This window comes from Typopeltis vanoorti, chromosome 2 (assembly GCF_054136105.1).
Source record: "Typopeltis vanoorti isolate ZY-2024b chromosome 2, IOZ_Tvanoo_1.0, whole genome shotgun sequence".
NCBI lineage: Eukaryota > Metazoa > Arthropoda > Arachnida > Uropygi > Thelyphonidae > Typopeltis > Typopeltis vanoorti.
This window is the reverse complement of record NC_143550.1, coordinates 139962689-139984047: the sequence shown is the minus strand read 5'-3', so window position 1 is coordinate 139984047 and position 21359 is coordinate 139962689. Positions and strand designations below refer to the sequence as shown.

The following is a 21359-nucleotide window of genomic DNA, read 5'->3' as shown; positions in this document are numbered from 1 at the left end:
ACCTTAATTGAGAAAGAATTGAGGAAGTCAGCAAGTTTGAGTACCTGAGATCCATTATTAATGTGAAGAATTGCTGTTCAGAAGACGTCAGAAAAAGGTTAGGAATGGCTAAAACAACAGTCAGAGACCTATCTAAAATCTGGAAGGATGGATCTATCTCCATGGGAACAAAGTTGAGAATTTTGGATGCAGTTGTTTTTCCAACAGCGACTTATGGATGTGAAACTTGGAACCTAAAGAAATCAGATAAGAAACGGATATCTTCTTTTGAGATGTGGTATTACAGAAGGCTGTTGAGTATATCATGTACAGAGGCATACAAATGGATGGGTGTTAGAAAAGATCCGCAGAACTTTAAGGCTTCTTAAGGATATTGAAAGTTAAAATATTTTGGACACATAGAAAGGATGAAAGGGGGACTTCTCAGAACAGTAATAGAAGGTAAAGTTCCTGGAAAAAGAGGTAGGGGTAGACCATCAATGAGATGGATGGATGGCACATGTGGAGTGACTGATTTTCAGAGAGTTGAGGCTGCCAGAAAAGCAAACAACAGGACTACATGCCGAGGCCTGGTGTGGCACATCACTGAGCATTGGAGTGACCATATGGCATCTGTAGATGCCCAGTGAAGATAGTAGTAACTACTATATAAGTAAATATTTAAAAAAAAAAAAAAAAAAATGGTTAGAACATCTAAATTGAATGGATGATAGCAGACTGCCAAAAATACTAAAGAGATAGAAAGTAACTGAAAAAAGAACTGGAAGACCAAGAAATCAATGGCATGAGACTGGAACAGGCCACATGGACTAGATATCCATGATAGAAAGAAATTTTTATTTGTTTGGATATGTTTTTCAGTGTTTAAACCATCCATTTAATAATAGGCACTGTTTAAAATTGCTTATTATGTGTTTTAAAAAAAATTAATGAATAATTTTATAGTTATTTAAATGCAGCTTAAAAATGTTTTTAGAAAATTTTCCTCTAATAATTTATTGGAACCTTAAAACTAGACAGTAATCACTTTGTGTGTTCCTAAATTTTTGTCCTGACCTGAACTTTGCTAAATGTAATTTTTTTATAGTTATACCAATATTCAGATTATTACGTAATTGTATTCCAAGTCTTAATTAGTATTTTAACAACCATGCTCTTATCATACTGATATGCTGCTTACAGAAAAAAATATTTTTTTAGAAAATCAGGATAGATGTAAAATTTTTTGTAATAAGATATTAATTTAGGCCATGATTACAAAAAAAAACAAAAAAAATGATTTTTTATTAATAGACATCATAATGAACGTAATAGACATGCGAGGTGGCAAAACCTGTAGTTTACCAAGTCTGTGGGTGGAAAAAGTTGGAAAGAGAGCAATAACATTCACTTTTTCGATTGCATATCTTCATATGTAGAAACAATATTCTATAAGTATAGCAGGTTTGGTATTTGTACAAAAGTGGATGGTTTAGGAGAGAAATAGTGCCTAAAGCAAAAGTGAAAGCCAAACCGAAATGTGATGTGTTTAGTCTTGTCTTCACTGATACCCAGATGAAGAGCTGAGTATCATGAAAGGCAAGAGCAGCTGAAAATGGATATCCCATCACCTCTTCCATTTCATATTAGGCTCTATAGCTTGTCACAGCCAAGTAATTTGACTTTTTATATGCAAGACCAGCTAACTCACCTTCTGTTTAAAAGTGCGCTGATAAGGATTCTTCACTTCCTAAATAGGATTCTTATTAATAATCAACAATATTATTGGTATATAGGAGGGGAAAAAAATAATATACAAAAGAATAGGGCCTAGAATGACTTTTGTATTAGTAAAAAAGTTTTAAAGAATGTACATTGAGAAAGTAAACTTGCTATAGCAATAGTTATAGGCCTTGCACTGGATTAGTCTACCAAACCAGTTAACTTGTTTTTCTGTCTTCTTTGGTCTCTTCCCAAAGGTGCAGTAGTGCACTCTGTGTATCTTCTGGTTTAAGCAGGAGGATATATATATATATATATATATATATATATATATATATATATATATATATATGATTATGTTAAAAATACCAAGCAATTTTAAACCTGGTTTTACTCCATTTCCCAAGTAAGTTTGCGCCTGCAAGTGATGCGAGTCTAGCTGATCCTACAGGTAGTGCAAGACCAAGGCAACTCGTGGTAAAGGTGGCATAAGCTCTGATCGCTAATCTTAATATTTACCCTTAATGCCAAAACACATCTCCAAGAAGGGGATGTATGATGTTTTGTATTAAAGGCAAGGGGCCACTACCCAGACCGGTTTCGACCTTTATTGAGGTCTCATCAGTGGGAGCCAGGCTAGAAATACCAAGATTTAGTAATACAGAGCTTAAGTATTTTACCAGAACAAGTTACCATAAGGTGTTTTAACCTTATTAAATAAAAATCTCTGGAGGAGATATACTTAGATATATTTTTTAAAATACTTTCTACATATATGATTATATATATATATATGATTTTTATATATATATATATATAGAGTGAGAGAGAGAGAGATTAGGTAGGAAACTTCCATTTGTTGATGGAAGTTTTTTCACTTGACTATGCTACGAATTATATATTTGGTTTAATCCTTTATCCAAGTGTAAGCAAACAAAGTTTGCACTTGAAGTATTTTTAGGAAGTCCTGAAAATGCTTCAGGCGCAAACTTCGTTTGCTTACACTTGAATAAAGGATTAAACCAAATATATAATTGGTAGTATAGCCAAGTGAAAAAACTTTCATCAACTTATCTCTACTCCAGAGAATTTTAATAATAAGGTGTGACACTTTTTGGCAACTTGTATATGGAAATATGACTTCTCTGTTACTTCCACCTTAGTATCGCCACCTCGGGGTCTGGCTCCCACTGATGAGACCTCAATAAAGGTTGAAAATGGTCTGGGTAGTGATCCTTCCCTTAATGCATAGCATTATACATGTCTGCAAGGAGATGTGCTTTGTATTATGGGATACTAAGGCAAGTAATGAAAACTTATACCACCTTCACCATGAGTTGCCCCAGTCCTGAAAATACTTCAGGTTCAAACTTTGTTTGCTTACACTTGGATAAAGTATTAAACCAAATATATAATTCCATTTGTTGAAGAAATTGAGTGTTGTTGCCCTTTATTATTTTTGAAAGAATCAATATTGAGCATGTATTTTATAAAATAAAAGATCTAAAGTGGAACAGAAGTTGTTTTAATTTATCACCAAAACATAAATTGTTTATTTTATTTTTTTATATGATTGTCAAGATATGTGGTTTTTTTTTTTTTTTTTTTTTTTTTTTTTTTTTTTTTTTGAGGCAGGGGAACTATATATTTTTACTTAGTTCCTCACATTCCAAGTAGTTTAACTCTTAACTTCAAAATAAAGGAACAACATCTGAACCAAACTCTAAATCTAGTTTGCACATAGATTCTTGTCCTAGAATATCACATAAATGTCTCGTCTTCTAGATTAACCCAATAACCATTTAAATTCATTAAATCATTAAGAGATTGAATCTTCACACACTTTATAACCAAAATATGAATCTTAAATTTACAAAATCACTTTAATGTACACAACTTCCTTTCAGTTACACGAACCAACAGATATTATTCTATATGGACAAAACTTCTGGAATTTTAGTTGCTCTGCTTTCTATATGAAACTTTTATTCCTTCTTGAATTTGCACAAGAAAAAGCCTAACACAAAGACCCCTCTCTCTATGATAGCAACATAAGTCAGTCAAATTCTTCTTGCATCTTAAATCATGGAACACTGAAGAAAACATCTTGTCTTCATCCAGTGCACTTCAATCACTTTCTATAAGAAATTAACAGCAAGCTTCACTAAACAAACCACTGAAAACCTTATCAACAGCTTGATCACATCGGAACAACTTTGCCTTATATATGAAAGCTTCTGAAGGAAACTAAAACCATATCAACAACTTAAGTAACTTTAAAAATTGAGAATCCGAAGTGAGCAAACTGTATTGGGCACATTTCTGTATGAACTGGAGAGCAGTAAAGCTACTTCCAGTTTCAAATGAATTCAATCCTATATAGGTTTAATGACTACTAAAAAACTTTGCACTTATCTCTTCATATTTTTCAAATTTCAATTCAATTTTCTTAGTTTTCCATTTCTAACTCTTCCCATTTCTGTTCAGTCTTCATATATTGAAAACACAGAAACTCCCCAGTTTTTCTCCTGGTGTGCTTCTTTTCTACTTCCTGAATGCTGAAATTAAAGATAATGCTAAACAACATTCATTAACCCCTTAACGCACCAATTAAAAATCAGAAAGCGGTCGTTTTTCTGCCAATTTCCTTTGGGCAAGGATGATTTGTTGGATCAAATTCATCATTATTTGAAAAATGTAGAAATTGTTTTATGGCCTCGAAGCATTTTCTGCTTTCATCTTCTGAACTAAATAGCCAGTCTTGATCACTATCCATGATAGGGTAATAAATATAACGTAAAAATTATCTAGGATGTATATTCGGTTGTATTTATATATGAAACCAAAATTCACGGTCACAGGTATTAACTCGGGTGCGTGGAAAAAATTCAGTTTCTTGGACCTTAGTTAACTCGGTTGAGTGCTTTAAGGGGTTAATGTTCTTTTCACTTCCATGCATGCACAGAAATGCAACTGAGAAACTTCCACTCCACCACCACTACACCATCATTACTGCTTTCAGCACTGTACTTGAAAACAATAACAAAATTTCATCGTGCAGGAAAGTTTATCAGTTATAATTTCAAAATGAAAAAGTAGAGTTGATGAAATTTATTCCTTTCACAATCTTTCATGCATTGAGGTTATATTCGTTTAATTATTCATACAATGTGGATTTTAGCAGTAACTTTGGCTTCTCTCATAAGTGACAACATATTCATAAACATTGTTTGTTTACATACAAATAGCACAAACATTTCAACACTTGACAGCTCATACAACATTACAGTTAAGTTCCAATAGCTAATTTAAATAAATTTATTTCCCATCTAAGCAAGACTTCAGTAGCCACAGATCAGTGGCGGCTTGTACATAAGTACTGCGACACTGCAGCACCCCCAAGGAAAATATGAAAAAATTAAATTTTGTTTGTGTTTATAAATAATAACAATGCTTACAACATTATATAAATGCAATACAACATATTAAAGGTTACAGCTTATGTTTCGACATTGAGTGAATAGTTAATAACTGGAATTGTTCGATTAATGCTTTAGATTACGAAACAAATGTGCTGCGATCTAACACAGTGGTGGAATTATCACGTTCGGTCAGTTCCGGCTAGACTCGCCGATATTCGTTTGCACTTATCACTGCACATAACAAGTGAATCTGACATTGTGCATTGAGTAGTGTCGCTACAGATAAATTGTATACTTGTGCGCATTATTTCTGTGAGATACGAAACTTTTATTATTGGTGTGTGTTCGTGGTGAAGGTGAAATATTTTTGGTAAATCTTATTTTATTCTGTTAAAATAACATAATTATTTATTTATTATAGATACAAGGCTGAATTATGATGAGTGTCGCTGTTGAAAATATGAAAAGAATTATATTTATTCAATTATCGTTACATGAAAAATTATTGTTATACAAAACAATTGCGCTGCGATCTAATGTAGTGTTGGAATGTCGAAACCGTCGTTGCTCAACGAGCAGTGTCGCTACAGATATATCGTATGCTTGCGTGTGTTATTTCTGTGTGCAAAACATTTATTATTGGTGTGTGTTCGTGGTGAGGATGAAACATTTTTAATAAAGCAATTTTTTTCTTAATATGTAAATTTACTTATTAATAAATTGGTTACTGATTCGGGAAAAATTAATTTCTTTCTTATTTTCTATATGTAGCATCCCCACTTAAAATTTTCACCGGCCGCCACTGCCACAGATTAAAATAACATCTCAAAACATCTTAATCATGACATACAAAAAGAAACATGTTTAAATAATCACATTTTTTCCTTATGCCTTATTACTAACTTCTTAACTTGAATTCCTTTTATATTTTTAATTTGTGGGATATCTGAATTTTAATACAGATATCCTACAGAACTGTGAAGTATAACTTTTTAGCAAAAATCACTTAATGGTTCTCTCTGTATAATTGTTTTTTTTTTTTCTTTTCTGTTGAATAATTGTTTCATAACCATGTACAATTCCTTTAGTGTTCTTACTTAGTTTATCTGATTTAGAGATTTCTTCTCTAGAACAGTTATAAGCAACCTTTTTTTTTTTTTTTTTTGTTGTTGTTGTAGGGAGCTATATTTAAATCTTTGTAAAATGTGAAGGATTTGCATTCACATGCTTCAGATAACCTGTATGAGGGCTAATTTGAGAATCTCAGTCCTGCAAGAGATGCAATCTGTATCTAGTTAGATAACTTATTTGCTGTTGAATATATTTTTATTTTATGCTTTCAGGTTAAAAAAAAAGTTATAATTGAAATAAGAATTACAAAGAGCAATTTCTAAGTTCATTTCTAATTTAATAGAACATGAATAAGAAATTATCTGCTTCTTTATGTCTGTTAATGTTCAAGAAAAATAGTTAATATTGCTGGTCAGTTTTTTTACGTATAAATAAAATTGAGGGTTTGAATTGTAATATATACTTCGTGCATGAAGATATTTCATACACAAACTTTGTTTGCTTAGGCTTGGGCAGAGGATTAAAGAAGAAGATTAAAGAAGAATACAATTTGTTTTCTAACAAAGTGGAAAAACTTTCAACAAGTGTAATTTTTATTTAAGCAGTTTGTCTCCCAATTTCATCTGTTAATGACCAATTATCTTAGGCTTTTTTTTATCATTGTAATTTTGGTAATGATAAGGTGATTAATTCTGTCCTCATGTTGTGCTAAATCTGTCATTCCATGTGTTCTTGGACCAGTCTGTTTTGTTGTGAGAAAAGCCCAAGTTTCTGGACAGAGGGAATCAGACTACCTCCACTAGTTAGGTTAGATTTGCTTATACTCAGTTCTATAACAAATAAGATACCCTTATGATAATCTTGCTTTCTATAGGTTACTTTATAAGTCTAATTCTATTCAAAAGGAATTTGCTATAGTGAAAAGAAACTGTAAATATTACTTATATCCTGGATGAAATTCAAGCCAATGCCCGTCCATCCAGAGTGTTGTTGCTGCACAACACTGGGAAGCATATTTGAATAATTTGTAAATATTAACATTTAAACTTTTCTTAGCAGTAGTATTTTAAATTTAACACCTTTCAATTTTTCATTTGTCAAATTGTCTTTGAGTTCCCAAGGGCTGCACATAATTCCACTGGCAATATGTTGTGATCACTTTATGGTCTATTAATAATAATAATTCAGTATATTTTTCATCCAGTTCTCTAGCTTGGCTAATTGCACAAAAGGAAAGAATTCATTAAATCTTCCAAATTAAACAGGAGGAATAACATGCTATGCAATCATGATAAAAAAAAAAAAAGATTGATTGACAGCATATGTGGTATTTAACTTAAAATATTTTTACTAAAGTAGGATGATTAGTTTTAAGCAAAACTGTACCCCTAAATTCTAGTAATAAAAAAAGTTTGTCAGAATATTCATTGTTTGTTACTTGTTTTTTTTTTATGCTATTCTTTATTATACCATATAAACATTGAGTAATTTTGAAATGGTAATGTTAAATTGGTCACTAATTTTTTCAGCAGGGATTTTTTTTATGAAGAAAGATTTGTTTTTGATGTATTAGTTTTAAAAAAAAAATTCATGAAACAAATTCTGTTTTAAGTAGACTAAACAGTTATACTTTTGATAGCTGTTTCAGTAATTGTAAAGATCAATGGACCTCCATACCTCTGTAAGACAGATGAAGTTGGAGAAATTTGTATTAGTGTTACTGCTACTGGTGCCTCATATTGGGGTTTGCAAGGATTAACAAATGCTGTATTCCGGGTATGTATGAAACTCTGTTTAATAAGATGTTTTTTTTTGTTATTGTTATTTAGAGATTTTCCTTGTAGATAAATTATTAAAATTAAAAAAAATTCCTATTTTAATTGGAATCACATTATTATTCTAATTTTATATTTAACAACTAATACAGAATGCTGCTCTTAACTAGTAAACTAATATTTTAACTTTATGTGATGCATTATCTGCATTAATTTTTAATAGGTCAAAAATCATCTCCAATTAATTCTAAACACACTCACTTGTAATTTATCCATACAAAATATAATATAAAAATTGCCATATTTTTCATAATAATTTTTGTTCTGTGATATATGTTGCTAGTTTGTTTGCTAGTTGCTTACATTGCTAGTAATAATCATATTAATACGAGTATAAACAATTTTGGTAATCACATCAAAAGATTACTTGATTTCCCCATCCCCAGAGACTGCTCTAAATTTTTGTTGCCTTTAAACTACATTAAAAATACACTGATGGTTATTTGCTCATAGTAAATACACCAGGAACATGAGAAATACATGTTCCTGGCGTACATAGTCTGGATTTAAGCATTCACTCCTCTCCATACACAATTTCTGAAAAATTAGTCCTGCATAAGACTGACTCTAGGGAAAGTTATAAAGTATTACTATGTCATCTGAATTTGAACAGATCTGATGGACTGTATTTTATTCCCATTGTGGGAAATATTACTTAGTGTTAATTTTTTCTATACCTTTCATTAAACATTGTTATGACTTGGGTTATAATTATACTGTGATGCCATATCTGCATTGTTAAACTCTCTCTCTCATTTACACTTGTGCTAGTGTTCCAGCTTTTAAATCAATCATATTGCAAATGCCCGGCATGCTGAGTGAAAAATTCTACAAAGAAAATGTTTTTTTAGATGAGTAATCCATATAATATTTTATTACAATGTGTGTACATGGGCATCATGAGCTGAGAATTTATTATGATTAAAGTTTTGTAAATGTATTAAAATATTTATATTGCATTGTCTCATTATATATGAAAGAATTCTAACAAATTGGAATGGCTTGAGGTTGTACATAATATGCAACAATAATAGTTCATTGAGAGTAACAAAAGCTGCTGAAGGTGACCTCTCTGTGATTGATACCTAAAAATTAAGTAATGAATCTATAAAAAAGAAGAATATTCTTGAATAATTTAGTCAAGTCTTATTGAATAATGTTTTTAGCGGAAATCTGATAAGAATTCATCTCTTTTTAATGCCTAGCTAAATCAACCAAAATATTGCTATAGTCACATAGGACCAATCTTTAGCTTGCTGTAATAAGAGAAATTTTTATTTGATTTTTGCTTTAAAAATGTCAAGAGCAAGAAACCTGCTAGCCTGAAATTATTAAAGATCTTTTTTTAGTATATCATATTCTAGTGTACAGCAAGGAATAGTAGTTGGTGCTAAAAGCATTGCAAATTGAGCTACATAAAAATTCATAGTATATAATAATTATTGGAATTGTCTTGTATTTTGCTTGTAGAGTTCTTGTATCATTTCATTGAGTTAAACCATTGATCATTCACTCATTGTAAAACTGTTGCAAATACTGAATTAAATTTCATCCCTTGTAAAAAAAAAAAAAAAAAAAAAAAGTATTTTTACTAGAGATTTTTATCTGTTAATCTCAGGATGAAGAAGCAAGTAATTGAACTATATCACAAAAATATTACTTGAATTTGTCCATCATTAAAGTTTAGAAGACTAGAGGAACATTTTCTAAGCCACTTTTCGATTGGTTTCCGAGTTAGCCAATCTATGGCCTGAGCAAGCAGGCTTTTTCTCCTGGAAACGCTGGTTTTTCATCCTGTAAACTCAAGAAAATTGACCATAGAACACAGGCATTAAAATAAATAAATAAATAAAATATTGTGTTAGGATTAGGTACCATGAGATGGCAGCACTTGTTAGCCATCTTTTCACTTCATGCCACTTAATTAGTGATAGCTTTGGGCCAGCTATCTTTGATTGGCTACCAGTAAAGATTGAACTGCCCACTCAGTCTCCAAAGCCTATTCCTTATATGGGAATAAAAGGCATTAGCTGATTTTTTTTTTCTTTTTTAAGTTTAGAAACATGCATTAATACAATAAGTCACACCTCTCAACTTTAGAATAAGACTATATAAAGACTTCCAAACTTTACAAGGACACTATATTGCATTCAGAATACATAATGTTTTCTTTATGGAATGAAAACAACTCTGAAATAGTTTTAAGATAGATTAAAATAATCTAGCTACAATAACAAATAGAAGAAATTCATTTTCTAATTGTTGTTTAATTAAAAAGCTAAAAGTTTATTAATATTTATAAGTAATATAATTTTTTTTAGGAAATTACTATAATTATTCTGATGGATATTATATTTATTTCAGATGCAGCCAATTTATACAGATGGAAGGGTATTTGGAGACCAGATGTTTGTCCGTTCTGGTTTATTAGGATTTATGGGACCAGTAGGTTAACTCTCTGTATTTTATAAATGCTGTTCTTTCATTGATTTCGTATTTTGAACTAATGCATAATCTTAACTTCTGAACTTTATTTAGTGTTATTTCTTACCATCAGAGTTAATTAAAGCTGCAGGGGACAGAGGGAAAAGAGTGTTTCATAAATTAATTACAAGGATATGGGAGATAGGATCATGATCTAGAGACTTGAAGAAGTCAGTTTCTAGAGACTGGAAGAAGTCAGTTTTCATACCACTACATAAGAAAGGTGATATGAAGACTTGCAAGAACTACAGAACTATTAGTTTAATATCCCATGGAAGCAAAATTTTATTGAACATCATGATAAATAGGATTGAGGCCAAAGTTGAGGCAGAGATGCCCAAGGAACTAGCAGATTTTAGGAAAGGTAATTGCACCAAAGATCAGATCTTTTGCCTTGGACAGATTATAGAAAAATATAAAGAATTCAGATTCCCTATGGTAATGTGTTTCTTTGTGACTACTCTAAAGCTTTTGACTGTGTTGAGCATGTGGAACTGTGGGAGGTAATGAAAAGAATGGGTTTTCCTCAACACACTATCAGGTTGATAGCCAACTTGTACAGGGAGCAAGAAGCCACGGTAAGAACAAGTGTTGGATTGACTGACTGGCTTCAAGTTGGAAAAGGAGTTAGGCAAGGATGTTTAATTTCCCCTCACTTGTTTAATATTTATGCGGAGGACATCATGCGTGAAGCATTGGATGAGCTCAGGACATCAATTAGGATAGGAGGTAGATTGATCAGTAATCTGAGGTATGCTGATGATACAGTACTCCTTTGTAATGACATGGAAGAACTAGGACTAATTCTTGACAAAGTTAACAAGATCAATAATAACAGAGGACTTCAACTCAATCCTAGCAAGACTAAAGATTATGGTTCTCAAAGGAAATACAAACAGAGAAGCTCTTGAGAAACAAGTATACCTTAATGGAGACAGAATTGAGGAAGTCAGCAAGTTTGAGTACCTGAGATCCATTATTAATGTGAAGAATTGCTGTTCAGAAGATGTCAGAAAAAGATTAGGAATGGCTAAAACAACAGTCAGAGATCTGTCTAAAATCTGGAAGGATGGATCTATCTCCATGGGAACAAAGTTGAGGATTTTGGATGCAGTTGTTTTTTCCAACAGTGACTTATGGATGTGAGACTTGGAACCTAAAGAAGTCAGATAAGAAACGGATATCTGCTTTTGCAAATTCCTGCCATGTACCCTCAAGGGGGTGTACAGGATATGATAGTACTACATGAAAAATTTACATCATTACTAACGTCCTATCTACAATTTTCATCCAAATCAGTCTGTTACTTGTCAAGACTCCAACATTATCAGATCTTATATTTCTATCGTCTAAGACACTTTGTACCATATCAATCCACCTACATCTTAGTCTTCCTCTGGGTCGTTTTCCTGCCAACCTGGCAGAGAACACTTGTTTTGCTAATCTTTCCTTGCCCATTCTGTTTAAGTGATCATAACCACCTGACATTAGCTCTGCTAACGCATTCCTGGATGCTGACAATGTCAAGTTCTTTCCTAATATCCTCGTTTTTAATATGATATTGCCATTGATGCCATCTGTTCACGCCTCTAATCTTTCTCAGGACTCATATTGTGGTCTCTAGTCTTTGGTCAAGTGTTTTACTTTTGACCCCGCTCTCAGATCCATAAGTTAAAACTGGTTTGAACACTGTCTTGTATACAGCTAATTTAGTGTTCCAACTAATTTCTCTCTTATTCCATATTCCTAAGTAGCTGAAATGTTTTACTTGTTCCGCAGGTTCCCCGTTCACAACACAGTTGACATTTTCAACAATTCTACCTATTTTCACTGTCTTTGTCTTTTTAATGCTGACCTTCATACCATATCTATTACAACAGATATTCAATTTAATCAGGGAATCTTGCAAACTTGTAGCGGATTTATTTAGAAGAATAACATCGTCTGCATAAAGCAAAGAGCTAACATTAACATCTCCAATTCTGATATATTTAATACCACTTGCCTTCATAATGTGATCCATATAGATAATGAATAACAGAGGGGATAATGTACATCCTTGTCTCACACCAGATTTAACATTAAACCATCTTCCTGTACTTCCTTCAATTCTAACTGCTGACTGACAATTCAAATACAGACTAAGTATTGCTTGATATAATGCCCCATTGACGCCATATAACTGTAGCGTATTGAATAGCTTCTCTCTTTGTACTTTGTCATATGCCTTTTCCAGATCGACAAAACTTAAATGCAGAACTTTGTTATATTCCCATGCTTTCTCAATTATTTGTCGTAAAGTGAAGATCTGATCCTGACAGCCTCTATTTGGCCTGAATCCAGCTTGTTCTTCACTAAGCTTTTCTTCCACTATTCTTCTCAACTGTTTCTCAAGTATACTTGCATAGATCTTGCCAGGAACACTCAGTAGAGAAATACCTCTCTAATTCTCACATTCAGTTTTATTACCCTTTTTATATATGGGTACTATTAGAGCTCTACTCCAATCATCGGGAATTCGTCCCTCTGTCCAGGCTTTCTGAACTATGCATTGCAGCCACTGTAAGACTTTTATACCACCATACTTCAGCATTTTTGGTCGACATCTACTCCTGCTGCCTTTACCCATTTCAAGCCTTTGGTGGCTTTTTCTACTTCAAGTATGGATATGTATTCCTGACTGCATGCCTGGTCAGTGTTTTTTACCACTGTGCTGTCATCACTGTTTGTTTCATTTAGCAGTTTTTTGAAGTAATTACTCCATACTTCAAGGATATCTTTTTCTCCCATTTTTATGTCACCTATATCCTCTAACTCCTTTGACTCTTTCCTCCATTCTTAAGCTTCTTCAACAACCTCCAGAATATCTTACCACCTTCTTGATATTTATTTTCTATGTTCTTGCCAAAGTCCTCCCGTGACTTTTGTTTATCTAGTTTTACACAGTGTTTCGCTTTCTTACATTTGTCTCTGTATTCTCTAAGAGCAAAAGCTGACTTATTTACCAGGAACTTTTGATATGCTTTCTTCTTTTCTTTCACTGCCTCTTTAACTTCCTGTGTCCACCATGGAGTTCTAATTTTTCTATCCTATTTTAGTCTACAGTTCACATCTGAGAGCTGCTCAACTTTTATTCACTTTAAAACTTTCTCACATGTTATTCTTTTCAATATGAAATTCAATTTTATCCTGCTCAAGACTAAATAGTGATCGCTTCCAATTTCAAATCCTCTATACACTCTGGTGTCCTGCTCCAGGGAGAAAACATCGCTATCAACAATACCATAGTCGATGAGACTTTTCTTATTCCTTGCCTCTTCTCTCCATGTGAATTTGTGCACATTTTTATGTTGGAACATGGTGTTAGTAATAACCAGTCCATATCCTGAGCAGAAATCCAACAGGTATTTGCCATTATTATTAGCTTTGCTCTTTTTTCCAAATTTTCCTGAAATATTTTTGTATGTCTGACAATCATTTCCTACTCTGCTATTTAGATCCCCAACAAGGACCAACTTTTTCTTTTTCACTGTGTCAGTTGCTTTTTCTAAAGCATCAAAAAATTCCTCCACTTCTACCTTAGTAGAACCTTCTGTGGGACTATAGGCACAAATAAGTCTCAATGTCCAATTCCCCATTCTGATATTTGCCCACATCACTACTTGAGACTGCTTGCCATTCAACATTAGTCTTGTATTTTGTATTGGATGCTATGGCTACTCCTTCTTTTCCTTGATTGTTATTTTCTGAATAAAACATATAATTTTCTTGACCAAAAAGATCTTGAATGACTTTTAATGGGATTATATTGATTAAGTGCGTATAATAAACAACTATGTTATACCAACTAGTTTCTCCAACTAAGGCTGTTGGCATCTTCAGGGTACATAACTGATGTAAGGCACTAAAAAGTAAAAAACTGTTATAAACTATAATTAACCGATTCCAATTATATTAAACAAAGAACAGAGCATGTACAATACATGCATAGAGCATGCATGATATCACTTGTTGTTATTTAGGAATGTTCTATAGTTGGCACTATAATTCAGCTTTGGCGAGTTGAGGGATCTAATAAGGGTCTTCCAGATCACGGGCAAGATTAATCCTTGGTTCCTGTTAATGTTTGTATACAGTGGGCAACTGTTGTGGCTTCCTTAAAAGTTTGGTAGCAGAAGTCCTCCTCCATCCTTTCTCCAAATATGCTGCAGTTTATAGCATACCCTGCTCATGCAGCTTGAATTACATTGACCAAACTTCAAGGAGCCTTGAAATTAGGCAAAAAGAACACATAGGTGACGTCAATAATAACAGAGAAGAAATATCGGGGTTAGCTTTTCATTTCTCAAGAACGAACCATACCCCAGAGTGGGATAGAAGCACAATTCCTTACATGGAGGATGACTTCCGCTTCCGAAATTTTAAGGAGGCCACAACAGTTGCCTGCTGTATACAAAACCTTAACAGGAACCAAGGACTAATCTTGCCCGTGATCTGGAAGACCCTTATTAGATCCCTCAACTCGCCAGAACTGAATTATAGTGCCAACTATAGAATGTTCCTAAATAAGAAGTGATATCATGCACACTCTATGCATGTATTGTACGCACTCTGTTCTTTGTTTAATATAATTGGAATCGGTTGATTATAGTTTGTAACAGTTTTTTACTTTTTAGTGCCTCACATCAGTTATGTACCCTGAAGATGCCAGCAGCCTTAGCAAGTGAAACTAGTTGGTATAACATAGCTGTTTATTATATGCACTTGATCAATATAATCCCATTAAAAGTCATTCCATAACATTTTGTATTTATTGCTGAGAAAGATCTCACCAGTTTTTGTCTTTTTTGTTTCAGTCACCCCTATTATGTCGATCTGGTACTTATCTAATTCTTCAGCTAGCTCCATTTCTTTGCCATTCAGGCTTCTTATGTTGATAGTACCGATCTTTAACGCTGGTGATGTTGGGGTGTGTTTCAGATTTGTTCCAGTAGCTGACTTTTTGCTGTTCGCCCTGGTTCCCTGGCGAAAACAACGGGGGCCTTGTTTAACCAGGCAGTGCCCCAGCCAGCATGAACTTTTGTCATGTTGTACCATCATTTTGTATTTTGGTTTAAGCCAATAAGAATACAATTTGGTCAGCTAAATCCCAAATTGCCAGCCCATCCTCGTTCGTTCAGTATCCAGGTAGATACCCAACAGGGTGCACCACGAGAAGGTGAGGATTGGACATTAGGTCAGAAGCCCTGGTCGGTTCTCCGCATTCCTTTAAAGGCTTTGTGGGAGATCTCCTCTCAGTTATACAGCTTTGACCTTTGTAGATTATAACCATGTAAACACATAAAAATGTAATATAATTTATAAGAAAACTGTTATTTGATAACATGCACAAAAATTAGTCAAAGGGAAACAACGTGATGCTTTGTCATCCTTCTTAGCTTTTATGACTGTTTGTAAATGTTTGGGCATATTATTTACTAGTCCTTTTTTCATAATCTTTTTTTTTATCAAAACATGCTCATATGTCTGCAAACTAGAAACAAGTGCATTTTTGTCTCTTGGGGTAATTTCTTGAAGAAGTTTCTTCATAATTCTCAATGGGGTTTAAATCTGGCCAAGGAATTACATTGATTTTCCTTTCTTTGAGCCATCTGGTAGTGGTCTTGGAAGTATGACGAGAAGCTAAATCTTGCTGAAAAAAGAAATCACCATCACATAAATCTTCTGATGCTGGTAACAAAGTGCTCAAAAATTTCTTGGTACACTTTGGAATTGGCTCTTTCATACACAATACACAGCCTACCTGGACCCTCTGCAGTCATACAAGCCTATACCATGCCTATACCTGAAATTTGCAACCATGACAGAGGTTGCTAATTTCACTGAACGTTTCATGCATTCTTTATCAAATGCTTCTTGCTTAAGATGCCAAATATGTATCTCTTGATGACCATGGGACATATAAATATACTTTCATTGCTAAAAAGTACTTTTTTCTGGTCCTCTTGACCCTCACAACAGTCTTTGCTTATACCATTGCACTCTAACTGCATTTTGCTTGGAAGTCATAAGCAGCTTCATCTTAGGCACACATGATTTAAAACCCAGTTTGTGAAGTCGTCTCAATGTCATAGATTTAGACACATTCACACTTAGTTCTTTCCATCTCCTGTGAAAATACTTTGCACTCGAAAGCAGTGTTTCTTCATGATATTCTTCAATCTCCTCTCATCTCTTGATGTAGTTATTACCTTTCGACGACTATTGCAATGATTATTTTGAAAACTCCAGTTATTAGAATACTGTCTCAATAGTCTACTCACGCTTGCTTGAGTAGACTATTGAGACAGTATACAAAACTTCTTAGCTTCTGATATATATCACTCATTTGACCCATGTTTTGGAAATGATTAACTGAAATCCACATTCAAATGACTCCTCACACATGAGTCAGTCCCTCAGCTACTGAAATATATGCTATTTCTGTGCTCTCCTCAAAAGCAATTGGAAAAATTTAGAATATTCTATTTTGAACCATGTTAAAAATTTTTTCTAATTTTGTGAATGTTTTCAAATAACATAACAGTTTTCTTATAATTCATATTAAATTTTTATGTGTTTACATGGTTATATAATCTACAAAGTATGTAGATTTAGATGATGCTAATTCATATTTGGTAATAATTATTTTCTATGCAATAAATTAGAATTGCAAAATCATTCAACAGATTTTCTTTGATTATTGTAATTTTTTGATTCAGAGGTGTATTTGTTATTTAGAAGAATCTCGCCCATTTTTCTCTTTTTGTTCAGTAGTATCAATTATGTCAGCCTGGTTCTTCTTCCAATTCTAGTTTTTTTTTTAATGCCTCTTATATTAATAGTTGCCTATCTTGAAATCTGCTGATGTTTATTTGGATATATGTGAGTTTGTTTCTGAAACTGACTTTTAACTGTTTGTTCTGAGGTCCCTGATGAAAAAAAAAAAAGGATTTATTTAACCAGGCAATGCTCCAGCCAGCATTGGCTGGTTAAGATTTCTACATACTGTGCCATCATTTGTTTTCATTTAAACCGGTAAGAATAGTTTGATTAAATCCCAAATTTTCAGCTCATTCTCATTTGTTCAATTCCTTCTAATGGGGTAGTGCTACAAGAAGGTGAGAATTAGACATTAGGTTAGAAGACTTGGTCAGTTTTTTACATTTTTTAATAGACTATGTGGAGGTTTTCTCTCAGTTATTCAGTTTTCATCCTTAAATACTTATTTAGTTTACTTGTTTTTACACTGTATTGCATACTTTCAGAATACAGTTTGAATTTGAAAATATAGTAGTAGAATGATTCATAAACCATAGTTAATAGAATTGTCATTAAAATATAGTTCAGATCATGTCGAAATGTCACACTTGTTTCATTGTTTATTTATATTACATAACATCCATCAAAACCAACTTCCTTTAATTTGATGTCTTCTATATAGGCTGACCAATGTTGGTTTTAAGATAAGCTTTGATTTTATTGTACTTTCTTGGACATCATGCCAACATGAGATTTAATTAATGGCATTCTTGTTTGTTTTCAGGTTACTTGATGTCTCTCCATTGTAATGGACAAGCCAGGCTTGATCTGATCTTTTCTCAACACTCTCAATGTGTTCTTGCATGTCAATCTTTTCCAAATGTCCTCTTTCTCCAAAATAACATGTGCCACATACACAGGAAACTTGGCTTCTTGTTGTAGAGAAGCATTGTAGAGAAGTTTTTCATGGTACATGAAAGTAAATCTGAGGTTATCCTATTTTAACATATCAGTTTTTTGTGATGTTCTTGATGTATGGTTAAGTTACTGCACTCTTTGTAATTTTTTCTTTCTTGCATATTTGCAGAGTCATTTGGTAGTCTCTGATATTATTAATAGTTTTTAGATTGTAACCAATTTGTATAAGAACTTATTTGAGATAATCCACTTCTTGTTTCTTTTTGCTGTTACTACTACAAATGATGCATGTTCTGTCTTTGAGGATTTTTATCATGACACCTCATTTCTTTGTTTTGTTCAGTGAATAAAATGAGCACATCAAGAAATTAAAGTTGTCTCTTTCCTTGTGTCGATTATTGTTCAAGAAATTGCTGAAACTATTGAGTATTTCTCTGGAGTGTCCTCACATACTCTCTCACAAGCTGAATGGAATATTTTATCTAATGGTTCTAATTTTAATTTCCTGACAACATTCTCAAGGTAGATAATGGCAAGTATATAAGGTCTGTCTGTATAGAAGTCAAAGAAATGCAAAAAGTGTAATTTGTATGTGAATGACAGTAGTTTATCAATTCTAAGCTGCCAGCAATATGCATATCCAAAGTAGAAGCCAATACTCTTAGCGACATTCACAACAATTATGATATTTTGGTGCCAGGGCAACAAAGGAAGCATAACCTTGGTTGCAGAAGCAAGATGATAGATTTAAAACATATAGCAACACTTACAGATGTTTAAAAAGTGGGTCCTTATTTGGAGCAGTCATAATATGGTATGGCTTTTCAAAAGCCATTATGTGAAAGCCATATATAAAAATTTTCTGTGCATTTATTATATATTTTCATTATTTTGTTAATTTTTTTACTTTATGGACAATAGCACCGCTGTAGTGCAAACTTAAACTTTTTCCTGAAGGAAAAAGTTTAAGTCTACACTGCAGAGGTGCTATTGTGAATCAAGACATTTGCCCTTGGTTTTCATCCAACATTCTGGAAAACATACTAGTGCAGTTATCACACTATAAAGGAAGAACGTTTGATAATCCTAGAACTAACAAGACTGTTATATATTGAATTTTATAGCTATATTCAAAAGTTTAAAGATGCATCTGAAATGACACAATATAATAAAATCAAGGCCTTATCCTAAACAACTATGGTTGACCTAGAAATCCCTTTCTAAAAAATTAGAAATCCATAAAATTTGATTATGATGAACATTACATAGCACAAATAAATAATGATGCACATAAGTGTAGATGGCTCTCAATAGGATATGAACTGTTATTTTAACAACAGTTTCAATGACAATTTGTTTGATGAATCATTCTGCCACCTGTATGTTTTTGAATTGAAAAATAACTGCATTCCTGATAAAGTGTGTCATAGAACATAAGAAACTAGTACAATAAATACTTTTTATAGTTATATTATGGTTGTATCACTCTGTCAAATATCAGTATTGTTATATCTTTTTGACTCCAATTTAGTTACATGCTTTTCATTATTTTATTTATTTTTGTACCTTATGGACTTCTGTAGTGCAATTGTGAAAGATATAATTTTTCCTATCATTTCAACCAATGACTTGGTTTCAGATACCTTTTAGGATGCAGTGAACTTATTTAAAAGCACTTCAAACGAAGCTATATGGCTCTCTTTGACAATTATTTAAGAGGTTTTCAGTTGGTGTGCTAGCCTCATAGAGATAGCACACTTTTTATTATAGTAAACTTAAACTTTTACCTTCTGGAAACATACTGGTGCAGTTATTGGTTAATTGTGTGTGAAATCAGACAATTAATAGATGTAATATTCCTCTCGGCCTTAACACATAGCAACTAATACCTATCTAAATGGTATGATTGTTTTTTATTTGTTAGGATTGGATTATTTGGAGTTATGTCCAAAGCAACTAAGATTGAAGCCAGTATGTTGTGTGTGTTATTTTTGGGTGTTCTTTTGGCTGGTTTGCCTGTTTTGTGGGATGAAAAACCCTAATATCTCCTTATGAAACCAGTTAATCCACCTTCCACTGAAAAGCCCTCATAGAGGTTCTCTGTATTCTATGTGAATCACAGGTCCTTCCAACCCAAGAGCTTTGTTACTGACCTACGGCAGCTCCCTATTCATTTCTAGTGCCGTGTTTTGACAGCAGATATGTGTGAGCAGTTGTGTGAGTTGATAATTATATCAGTACATATAATACTTGGAAGGAAAAATAATCATGCAGATGAATGGAAACCTATGCCTATATAAAATGTTGTCATCTTATCATTCAGAAATTATCATTTATATTCATCAAATTTCTGACACATACTCTCAAGAAGTGTACAGAATACTGTGGTAGTATTATACAATTAAGTTTATATTATTACTAACTTTCCATCAACAATTTTCATCCAGATTGATCTGTTATTTGTCAGGGCTCCACTGTCGGATATTGCATTTTGGCCATATAATGCAGTTCAAAGTGCATCAATCTATCTAAATCTTGGACTTCCTCTGCATCTTTTTTTTCCTGCTGTTCTGGCATCAATTGACTCTTCCAGAAATTGTCACATAAATTTTCTTCATGTCTATACTTCAAGGAAATTCACATTAAGACTGTGGCCTTTAAGTACTTTTTGCAAAATGCTTAAGTGTTTTGTCTGTTCATATCCATCCCTACACATGTTATTCTCTTACTCTGATTTAATGGATTTCATTTATTTATGACCTTTACTAAAAGTGTCCAGCCATCTCATCTCAGTTTTGGTTTCAATCTTACCATTTTCAGTTGGAAAAATGATTTAAAGATGCAAAATAATAACTGTTTTCTAGCTGAGTTGAATTTAATAAAATTTGGTATTGTGGTTGGGATCATCTTGATTTGCAACTAAAAATAACATTGATTTCAACAAAGCAGAATTATGTTATAAATGGCAATTATAGTATCCATATATTACTGAAAAGTAACTTATTCTTGTGATAATCACTGACATCACTAGACAAAAATGCATCTTTTTTTTTTACAGTCAATTTTCACTATAGCAAAGAAAGACTTAAAAATCAAACTACTAAAAATTACCAGTCCAAGTTCTGTA

The 21359-nt window shown here is 32.9% G+C and overlaps 1 protein-coding gene across 2 annotated transcripts in view; it reads left to right on the top strand.

Annotated features, from left to right (window-relative positions):
- LOC150109471 (disco-interacting protein 2-like) overlaps positions 1 to 21359 on the top strand; it is a 456967-nt gene that overhangs the window by 330287 nt on the left and 105321 nt on the right. For both annotated transcript variants that reach the window (XM_090408476.1, XM_090408468.1), the window contains exons 21-22: positions 7834 to 7970; positions 10394 to 10474. In XM_090408476.1, the coding sequence (XP_090264602.1) occupies positions 7834 to 7970; positions 10394 to 10474 (218 nt within the window). The remainder of the gene's footprint in view (positions 1 to 7833; positions 7971 to 10393; positions 10475 to 21359) is intronic.